Genomic DNA, 11,468 nt, shown 5'->3' with positions numbered 1-11,468 from the left:
GATAAGTTAGAACAGCATGCTAGTACTAGGCTAGGGATCTTTAGGAATTGCATGATAGAATTGCCTGATTATATGATGCCTGATAGCCTAGGGTTTTCCTTATATGAAATTGACATCATTACTGTAATTTCTTAGTGTATGCATCACGACTGTACATAATTAAGATCTTATAGCCTAAGAATGTTTGGTTTGGCCTTATTTCCTATTCTTTTTTTATGAAGGGCTTAGGGTAGGATCAGGTCTTTGAAGGTATATAGGGTCCAGCGTTATGTATGGCTAGCATACACGAGTGTTGCAGGGTTGGTGGAAGTTTCATGGGTGAGTTGTGAGGGGTTAGTCGGCCAGTTATGAGATATTTAGCCTCCTATAGGAGTGAGGATTAAGCGTGTGCCATGCATATGTATATTGTTAGGGCATTGTGATGATACTTAAGACAATATGGGTAGGTGTAGAAGGTAGTATGGGCCCATACTACTGAAAGCACAAGACCCATATGCGTAGCAACGAAGTCACAACCCCTAGGGGTTTGTTGGAAGTTGGTTCCCGAATTATTATATGGAATGTCTGAAATCTTCTTGGTATATATTCATCATGGTGGTTACTAGACGATTTGTGATTGGATCCGGATCAGGATCAGGAGATGGCGGTCAAGAGGGACCGACAGTGCCCGAGGTTATTTGTCAGATGAGGTCAGATGAGCTGGACGTCGGGATTCAAGACATCCTGCATGATGAGGTTCTTACTCTGTTCCGGGAACAGTTGTCGTAGATGTTTGGGTCTATTAAGACCACCATGGTTAAGTATTTTGATGAGCGTTATGCAGCCATTGTTGAGACGGCTGCCGCAGCAGCTACAACAGCTGTAACGGCGGCATGAAGAGGAGCCAGTCGGGCTTTTTAGTATCGGGATTTCGATAACACGAAGCCCCCGACTTTTGATGGGGTACATGATCTGATTGTAGCCATGAGGTGGCTGTCCGACATGGAGGGATGTTTCTTCACGTGCTTATGTCCTGCTGACCAGAAGGTCAGATGTGCGCTGAACTTGTTGAGGTCCGGGGCAAAGGACTGGTGGAGGTTGATGACAGGGACATACACTGATGATCAGAGAACTGAGGTTGCTTGGGAGCAGTTCAGGGATATGTTCCGCACTCGCTACATTCCGCGGGTCGAGCAGGAGCGGTTAGCTCAGGAGTTTCTGGATTTGAGGCAGGGTGTGGAGTCGGTGACAGAGATCACCCGTATGTTCACGGAGAGGTTGATGTTCTGCCCGAAATTTGTTTTTGAGCAAGCTTAGATGACACGTTATCTAAGCATACTCAAGACTGAGATCCGTTAGTTTGTTGCTACCCAATGTTGTGATACACTGCTAGAGTTATAGGAGGGCGCTAGGCGGCATGAGCTTGAGATCGAGTTACAATTACGGGGACAGAGGCAGACCCCGACGCAGACACAGCTGGCGTGAAAGCGGTCTAAGACCGCTGATTCCAGGTCGGGAGGACAGCAGGGTCGCACTTGTGGCAAGTGCGGGAAGGGTCAATCGGGGGTTTGTAGATCGAATAGTGCGTGCGAAAATGCGCCAAGGAGGGGTATTTTATGAGGGATTGTCGCCAGCCAGCCCCGGTTCAAGATATGAGGATATGCTACCACTGCCATTAGGTTGGTCACGTGAAGACCAACTGTCCACAGCTTGCTGCCAGGCCGGCGCAGGCTCCAGTGTCGGCTACACTGAGGATTACTGACAGGAGTCAGGGTAGAGCAATGCCCCCGAGTGGTCAGGGACGCGCCTTCCAGCTTACAACAGGGGAGGCTAGGGCAGCACCAGATGTGATTTCTAGTATGTTTCTATCCCTTATCTTACTGACTATATTTGTTTTATGCTTATATGTGTTATACCATGTTAGGTACATTCTTAGTGAACTCCTTAACTGCTTTGGTATTTTTTGACTTGGGGGCGAGTTGGTCGTTTGTCTCTCAGTCTTTCAGTCTTTCAGTAAGGAGTTCGGTTTGCCAGTAGGAGAGCTAGAGTGTCCGTTGCGAGTCTCTATCGCCAACGAGCACGGTATTTCTGCTTCTTCCGTCTATCGGGGTTGCGTTTTGGAGATCTTCGGGCTATCTTTCCCTATAGACTTGATTCTGATCCCCATGGTTGTTGTATGTGTCATTGTAGGTATGGATTGGCTTAGTCGCTTCGGTGTCATGATCGACTGTGAGGGTCAGCAGGTGGTAGTTCGAACCACAATTGGGGGAGAACTGGTTATCTTTGTCGAGGGCACTAGGTCGGGTTCACGGTTTCGCACAACCGCCAGGGCTCGACAGTATATTCAACACGGGTGTGCGGGTTATCTAGCATACATGGTGGATACGTGGGTATGGGATCAGACCATGGTTTTAGAGGTTCCAATAATTAGGGAGTTCGCTGACATGCTTCCGGAGGAGTTACCCGGAGTGCCTCCGGAGAGGAAGGTCGAGTTTAGGATCCACCTAGTGTTAGGTGCGGCCCCTATCACCAAGGCTTTGTATCTATTGGCACCACCAGAGATGCAGGAGCTGTCATCACAGCTGTAGGAACTGTTGGGCAAGCAATTCATTCGTCCGAGCAGTTCTCCGTGGGGAGCACCGATTCTCTTCATCAGGAAGAAGGATTGTTCACACCGGATAATCATTGACTACCGAGAATTGAACAAGTTATGGTGAAGAACCGTTATCCACTCCTGAGGATAGATGAACTTTTTGATCAGTTGCATGGAGAGTCTTGGTTCTCCAATATAGACCTGAGGTCCGGGTACCATCAGGTCAAGGTTAGGGAGGAGGACGTGGAGAAGACCGTATTTCGGACTCGTTATGGACATTATGAGTTTGTGGTGATGCCGTTTGGGCTCACCAACACGCAGGTGGTGTTCATGGACCTGATGAATCGGGTCTTCAGATCGATGCTTGATCGCTCGGTAATCGTGTTCATAGACGATATCATAGTGTACTCCAAGACCCAAGAGAAGCATGAGGAGCATCTTCGGGAGCTATTTGGAGTTTTGAGACGAGAACAGCTTTATGGTAAGTTCTTGAAGTGCGAGTTTTGGTTACAAGAGGTTCAGTTCCTTGGACATCTCGTTAACCAGGAGAGGATTTTGGTCGATCCGGCCAAAATTGAGGCAGTTATGCAGTGGGAGGTTCCGAAATCTCCCTCGGATATCAGGAGCTTCTTGGGATTGGCAGGGTATTACCGGATATTCATACAAGATTTCTATAAGATTGTAGTACCCTTCACTCGTCTGATGAGGAAGGGGTGGATTTTCGGTAGAGCCCTGAGTAGCAGAGGGCATTTGAGACCCTCAGACAGCGACTTTCCGAGGCTCCAGTCTTGACTCTCCTGGAAGGAGTTGAGGATTTTGTAGTGTTCTGTAATGCATCCATCACGGGACTGGGAGCGGTCCTCATGCAGACAGGATGGGTGATAGCCTACGCGTCGCGGCACTTGAAGCCGCACAAGGCGAGATACCCTACTCATGATCTGGAGTTGGGAGCGGTGGTATTCGCTCTCAAGATTTGGAGATATTACCTCTATGGGGTCCGTTGTACCATATACACATACCACAATAGTTTGAGGCACATCATCGTTCAGCCGAACCTGAACATGAGACATCGCAGGTGGCTTGCCATGGTCAAGGATTATGACTGCGAGATCCTTTACCATCCTGGTAAAGCGAACGTGGTTGCGGATGCTCTGACCCGCAAGCCAGCTGGATCTTCTACTCTAGTGACATGTATGAGGATATCAGTGGATTCTCCACTGGTGAGTTTGATCAGGGAAGCTCAGGCTGAGGGTATGCGGCAGGAGAATTGGAAGCTTGAGAGGGTTAGGGGTGAGAACACCTGGTTTGTGGAGGATATCCGGGGATTGTTGACCCGTTGCGGTCGGGTCTGGGTTTCAATGTCTGGTGGGGTCAGACAGATTGTTCTGGAGGAGGCTTATAAGTCTAGCTTATCTATTGACCCAGGGGCCACCAAGATGTACCGGGATTTGTGATTGAGTTACTGGTGGTCGTACATGAAGCAAGAAATCGCTTGGTACGTGGAGAGGTGCTTGACCTACAGGGTGGTCAAGTCCGAGCACCAGAGGCTGCATGGCAAGATGTAGACTCTAGAGATTCCCATGTGGAAATGGCAGCAGATCACGATGGATTTCATCACTAAGCTGCCGAGGACGACGAAGGGATGTGATGCTATATGGGTCATCGTGGATCGATTGACCAAGAGCGCCCACTTCTTAGCGATATGGGAGAGTTCATCGGCCGACAAGCTGGCCGACTTGTATATCCGCGTGATCGTTGCTCGCCATGGGGAGTCGGTCTCTATTGTCTCCGACCGCGATGTTCGGTTCACCTCCTGTTTCTGGCAGAAGTTCCACAAGGAATTGGGCATGTGGATGCACTTCAGTATAGCCTATCATCCACAGACAGACGGCCAGAGTGAGCGGACCATACAGACTCTCGAGGATATGCTGAGAGAATGTGTTATTGACTTCGGTGGGAGCAGGGACTCCTACCTACCTCTTGCAGAGTTCTCCTACAACAACAACTTTCATTCCAGTGTTGGTGCTCCACCATATGAGTTGTTGTATGGACGGAGATGTCGAACCCTAGTCTGTTGGGGTGAGATCGGTCACAAGGTGATGGGACAGACAGAGGTAGTTCTGTAGACTACCAAGAGGATTCAGCAGATCAGACAGCGGCTGCAGACCGCTCAGAGTTGGCAGAAGAGTTACGTTGACAGATGCCGATATGAGCTGGAGTTCCAGGTGGGAGACATGGTATTACTGAAGGTCTCACCCTGGAAGGGTGTGATTCGCTTCAGGAAGAGAGGGAAGCTGGGTCCTCGATATATTAGAACGTTTCGGGTTATTTCCAGGGTTGGCAAGGTGGTATATAGACTAGACCTCCCGGAGGAGCTCAGTCAGGTTCACAACACTTTCCATGTCTCGCAGCAGCGAAAGTGCATATCGGATGAGGAGGCAGTAGTATCGTTGGACGATATACAGGTCGACGAGCGCCTAAATTACGTGGAGAGGCCAGTGGCAGTTCTTGAGAGGAAAGTGAAGGTTCTACAGAACAAGGAAGTACCTTTGGTAAAGGTACAATGGCAGCATCGGAGGGGATCCGAGTGGAGTTGGGACCGGAGGCGGAGATGCGGGAACATTACCCCGAGTTATGTACTGCAGCAGACTTTGAGGAGACAGTCTAGTTCAAGTGGGGGAGAATTGTAACACCCCGACTCCCAGGTATAAAATTTAAAGCTTATATTCATATTATAAGACCTACTCGACGAGTTGGATGCCCAAACTCGTCGTGTAGAAGCCGATTAGGCCGCGTGATTGATGAGGTCTACTCGACGAGTTGGAGGACCCCAACTCGACGAGTAGGAGCTGGAAAATGAAACCCTGATTTCCATGGTTTTACACCCTATTTAAGGGGTCATTAGCCTCCCTCTGCCTCCCTTATCATCCACCCTTGAGCTCAGAAAACCCTAATCGCGCCTACTCTCCATTTTTTTTGTTAAGAAGCTTGGAAGGTGGATTTTGTGAAGAGAGCTTGAAGTCTAAGGAGCTTGGAGCAAGGAGAAGCTTGTGGATCTGATTTCTACTTTACCTTAGCATCATCTTGAAGGTAACAAGTCATTACCTTGACTTCTCTCTAGCTAGATCTCTTCATGCAAAGGTTTAGGGCTATTTCTAGTTTGTTGTGGAGTGATTTCTGGTTTTGGGCATGATCTGAAGTTGTAACTTTAGATCTGGGCTCTTCTAGCCCCTTATAGTCATAAAGTTCTAGTCTTTAGCAAGTTATGGCCTTCTCCTTACCTAAAACGTTTTCCTTAGCTTGGTTTTGGCCTTTGAGACGTTGCACGCACGTAAAGTTTGCAACTTTACGTGGTAACTATGCCCTAGGAGGCTAGATCTACAATTTGGAGATTTGGGTAGCTTAAAAACGTCTGAATGAGAAATCGCCTGAATGGACTCGACGAGTTGCATGGTCAAATCGACGAGTCGGATGAAGATGGCTCGTTTTTGGTTCTACATGGACTCGGCGAGTCAGTGAGATGACTCGACGAGTTAGTTAGGGTTTACCCGACATTTAGACACTGCATGGACCCGACGAATTGTCTGGAAACTCGGCGAGTCAAATAGGTTTTTCACGATTTCTCGAGTTCTGGAAGAATTTGATGAGTCAAGGGGCTACACTCGACGAGTTGGGACAACATGGACTGTTGATCTTGACCGTTGGTGTTGACTTTGACTATGGGTTGACCAATTTGACTTCTGGGGTATTTTTGTAAAATTGGAAATTTATGGAAGTGGATCATTGGTGGATGTAGGTGATTGAGTTTGGAGCTGTATTTGGAGAGTTGACATTATCATCTCGAGCTACTTGTGAGGTGAGTTGTCCTCACTATACTAACAGGGTCGAATAGAGATGGCAACGGCACCGGGAATACAGAGGACCCCATCCCCGAATGATCATACCAATCCTCATCCCCATCCCCATCGGGGAATATAAATAAACCCCCATCCCCACCCCCAATGGGGAATGGGGATCCCCAATGGGGAATCGGGGATTTCTTTTGCTCTTTTAATATGAAAACTTTTCGTAAAGAAAAACTCTAAATTTCCATTTTTCTAGCATAAGTTTAAAGATTTTCCAAAATATAAAAATACCCTTAGATTGCATAAAAAATATAAACAAATTTTCTACCAAATTTAAATAAATTCATGAAAATCAAGTAGAAAAAATTATCCGAGTGATATTTGAGGTAAAACAGATAAACTAAATAGAAAAAAAAATTATACACGAGTTTAAGTTAGATAAAAGAAAAAGAAAAAGTATAATTTCAACCAAGTAATTACTAATGAGTTAGGTTACTTGGATTAAATTTTATGTATTGTAATTTTTACTATAAATATATGTGTTGTATTATTTTTATATATTACTATATATCGGGGGTGGGTCCAGGGTCGGGGATTAGGGGTATCCCCATCCCCATCCCCACATTTTTATTCGGGGATTACCTATCCCCGTCTCCATCCCCAGTCAACTTGGGGATTCCCCAGTCAAAACGGGTGCGGGTTTCAGGTTCCCCATTGGGTATGGGGCTTTTTGCCATCCATAGGGTCGAAGGCACCAATGCCGGCCCTTTTCGGATTTGTATCCGGGTTTATTGCATGTTGATATTTTAGTGACCTGTTACATCGGTATCCTGGTATATAGGATGATGTTATGCTAGTGACCTATTAGGGCGGTATCCTGGTAAATAGGATGATGATATGATTAGCGATCTGTTAGATCGGTTGAACTGTTATATATGCTAGCATGTGATATTTATGTGCACATGATTGTTTGATTGTGGGTTAGGTTGAGGCGGTCCTGCTTTGTGCTGAAGGCCGATATACCCAGGGCGGACCGGATAGACTGCAGACCTGGTTAGGGCATACTAGCCAGGCCGAAGGCCCGACAAGCGGTCTGGATAAGCTGAAGGCCCTGAGAGGCGGTCCAGACGTGCCGATGGCTCGGAGAGCAGTCCAGATAGACTGATGGCCCTATGAGGCGGTCTATTCAGGCTGATGACTCATTATGCATGTTGTTTGTTTATATGATATTGATATGCTTTGTATAGCGTTGGTATTTTGGGGGAACTCACTAAGTTTCGGGCTTACAGTTGTTGATTATGTTTCAGGTACTTCTGATGATCACGGGAAGGCGAAGGTGTGATCGTGCACCTCCTTATGTTTTCATGATTTGATTCTGGGATACTCTAACATGAAACTATTTTGAAAACAAATTTTTAATAACTATTGGTTTTTGAATGATTTAAAAAGTTTTAATCATGATTTTTAGCCTTGGTTTGAGTGAATTGGAGGAAACACTCGTGTGTCTCCAGGAGCCAGTATGTAGACCCCAAAATACTAAAGGAGGAGGGGAACTTCCAGATCCAAATTTCCTTCAAGCTTCCAAGCACTATCACCACCTTTTCCTCCAACTCCCTCAGCTCAGCCTTCTTCCTGTCAAACCAGTTTTTCCATCTTGCTATTTTTCATTTTTTGCCAATTTAAAAAACAACCTACGAACATAAGCATCATAGTAACAAGTATATATGGATATAATGTCTTTTAAACACTAATTCTTCAAATACTCTACACTGAAAATTATCCTAGAAATAGTCTTTTAAAAAAAAATACAAGATCTTGTGTTTATATGGTTCAAAGATATGAACTTTTCAGGATGTTATTTTACACAGCGCGATAAAATGGCCACCCATAGTGTTTGTGGCAATCTTATTAATATTGGGGACTTAAATGCCCATGCCAAATTACATTCCTATGTCTCTAGCCCTAAATAAGAACAGTAATAGGCGTGTTCAAAACAACATATTTTACATACTAGAAAACAAGATGAAAAACTATGTCTGTCTAACCTTCTGCAAATTTGCAACAAATACAACCACCTTCACATAAACCCAATCTTTGAAGCCATCAAAGAACAGAGAAAAAGCATGTCTCCATCGACGGTTGAGAAGTAAGACACCACATGCTATCCAAAATCCAGTAGCAAAACCAGTCCCTACACCAATATAGAACCATCCCCAAACTTCATCAACACCTTCCTCATCTCCCTCATTTCTACCAACAACAACAGGTGGTTCTTCAAGTTCTTCATCTCCATGACATTTCTTGTTAATGGGAGGTCCACATAGTCTTGGATTTCCATCGTATCTTGATGGTTCAAAGGACTGAAGTTGTGTGCTAGATGGGATTCTCCCTGACAAGTTATTATATGACACATCCAGGTAACCCAAAAAATTCATTTGAGACATGCTTGATGGCATCCCTCCTGACAAATTGTTTCTAGATAAATCCAAAACTGAAAGGTTTCCCATCTGACCAATTTTCCATGGAATCTCTCCAACTAGAGTATTCTTTGATAAGTTCAATGCAACCAGTTCAACAAGAGTGGTCAATTCAAGAGGGATTGTTCCTGTCAAGTTGTTGCTTGACAGGTCAATGGTCTTCAACAATCCCAGATTAAATCTGATGAATTCACGTTCAGCTCCTTGCCACTCAATCACTGCATGGTCAAAATAACTTGTTGAACCATGCCAAAAATGTGAAATTGAATAGAAAAAATGTCCGATTTGTGTAGCTAAGAATCCTCCTTGAACCATGCTCGTAAGATTATTCAAACACGAGGGGATGGTTCCATGGAGATGGTTCCTTGACAAGTCTAGAATATGAAGATTCGGTAGTTGACATAATTGTAAAGGGATGGTTCCAAAGAAGTTGTTTGAGCTTAGGATAAGAACATACAACCCCCATAAGTTTTCCCCAATCCAAACAGGCACATTACCAGAAAACTTATTGGCCCCCAAATTCAACGAGGTTAAACTCGTGCAATTCTTTAGAGACAGAGGCAATTCTCCAGAAAAGTTGTTCCTGTATAAATACAATGCCTCCAGTTTGATCAAACATCCAACAGCTAGAGGAAGCCTTCCAGATAGATTGTTGTTTCCTAGATTAAGAACTTTTAGTTTTTTGAAATGCCACAAGCAGTCTGGAAGCTGTCCGGTTAGAAAGTTATCGGAGAGGTCAAGAAATCTTAAATAGCCATCTTCAATTTGGCATAAAAAAAAGATTCCTCCATAGAATTTGTTTTTGGAAAGATTTAGCGATTGCACAGTGGAAGAAACATTTGGTATCAGACCGGAAAAGTTGTTAGATCTCAAATCTATCACTGAATTGTAGTCAAAATTTGACGATAAATCTGGTATTTTCCCGCTGATATTGTTCGAAGAGAGATTCAAATATTGTAATTGAGAAGGCCACATGTCCCAAAACCCCAGAGGAATGGTGTCTGAAATTCTAGTGTTGGCAATATCCAGACGGGTAAGATTTTTGAGTGTTTGAATCCATTTGGGGAAGTAAGGCCCTAGTTTGGCAGAGCTCACATTAAGATACTCTACATAAGAAAGGTTTGACATGTGATCTAGGGAATGACCTCCTTCGAATGAGTTTTGTGAAAGATCTATATCAAGAAGGTTGGGCAGTTCAAACAATTTCTCATTTATAGTGCCATTTAATTGATTACTGGATAGGGACAATCTTTCTAGGGAAGAAAATTTTTCAATCATATCTGACAGTGGCCCTGTAAAATGGCTATGAGAAGCTTCCAACTCTGCTAATGTACACAATGTGCATCCAGACAAGTTGTTGAGAAAATCAGGAAAACTGACAACAGCAGAATTGTTATGAAATTCAAAATGTTCCAAACTACAGAGGTTACCAAGATATTTGGGTATCCCATCTAACATGTTTCTAGAGATATCAAGATGACGAAGCTTATCGCTGGTCAATGGGGACAACCAATGAAACATTGATGATGTAAGATTGTTGTTTCCGAGATAAAGGAAAGATATAGATGAAGAAGAGTTGAGAAATGAAGAATATGGATACATGACATGTGAGAGCTCACATCCCAATAAACTTAAATGTGTTAGTTTCTGGAGACTCAGAATAACATCTACCCAATGATTTTCTTTGGCTAGGGATATCCCATCCATTTCAAGTTGCTGTAGATGAGAGAGATGAACCAGCCACTCTACATTTTCAACTCTACAACTTCCAAGATCTCGAAGATAAAGCATGTGCAACTTGGTGAGGTTTCCAAACTCTGAAGGAATGATTCCATAAACAGAGTTATAAGAAAGGTCAAGGTACCTTAATTCGGTCAAAGAACCAATGGACCTGGGAATGGTTCCATTGAAAGAGTTGCGGGAAAGGCCAAGGTGCATTAATTGGGTCAAGGAACCAATGAAGGTGGGAATGGTTCCATGAAAAGAATTGCCAGAAAGATCAAGATGATTCAAGTAGGTTAAGTTAACCAATGAATAGCTAATCTCACCTCCAATATTATAGTCGCTGATATCAAGCTCCGTGACATGATGACCTGTTTGGCTGTGGCACCTGACTCCAATCCAGTTACAGCAGTCATCTTCTTCGGTTCCCCATGTAGACAGACGACCATCAGGGTCATGAAGGTTTGCTTTGAATTGAAGGAGAGCATCTCTCTCCTTTTCCAAACACTTGTTCATATCACCATTATCATCTCCTCCTCCTCCCAGTGTTACCAATTGGTTGGCAGTTGTATTCTTTAGGCATAGCAACAAAAGTGAGAAAATTATAAAAACACAAGGATGCATGATGAAAATGCAGATGTTGGTGATTTTTGTTTGTGTTTAGGTATATATGAAGATGCCCCTATGAAGGTTTATATAGTGCCAACTACTGTGAAGATGAATTATTAAAGTGGATGGTCTCAAATTGGTGACCTATCAGTGCAGGGCATCGAATACTTATGTAAAAAACATGGCAACTGATACATGCAAATAATTATAATATTATCATTTGAGAATATAGAAATCACATGG

The 11,468-nt window shown here is 44.1% G+C and overlaps 1 protein-coding gene across 1 annotated transcript; it reads right to left on the bottom strand.

The window, feature by feature from the left end:
* Positions 1-8,389: 8,389 nt before the first annotated feature.
* LOC145121163 (receptor-like protein EIX2) lies at positions 8,390-11,240 on the bottom strand. The gene is made up of 3 exons (XM_079056948.1): positions 10,831-11,240; positions 10,040-10,758; positions 8,390-9,895 (listed from the first exon to the last, which is right to left on the bottom strand). The coding sequence occupies exons 1-3, from the start codon at positions 11,238-11,240 to the stop codon at positions 8,448-8,450; spliced, it is 2,577 nt and encodes an 858-aa protein (XP_078913074.1). The 3' UTR covers positions 8,390-8,447.
* Between the last annotated feature and the right edge of the window lie 228 nt (positions 11,241-11,468).

Source organism: Lactuca virosa, chromosome 6 (genome assembly GCF_052849685.1).
Source record: "Lactuca virosa cultivar CGN04683 chromosome 6, Lactuca_virosa_CGN04683_v6, whole genome shotgun sequence".
Lineage (NCBI taxonomy): Eukaryota > Viridiplantae > Streptophyta > Magnoliopsida > Asterales > Asteraceae > Lactuca > Lactuca virosa.
The sequence above is the reverse complement of the archived record's forward strand: the minus strand, read 5'-3'. Positions and strand labels throughout refer to the sequence as shown.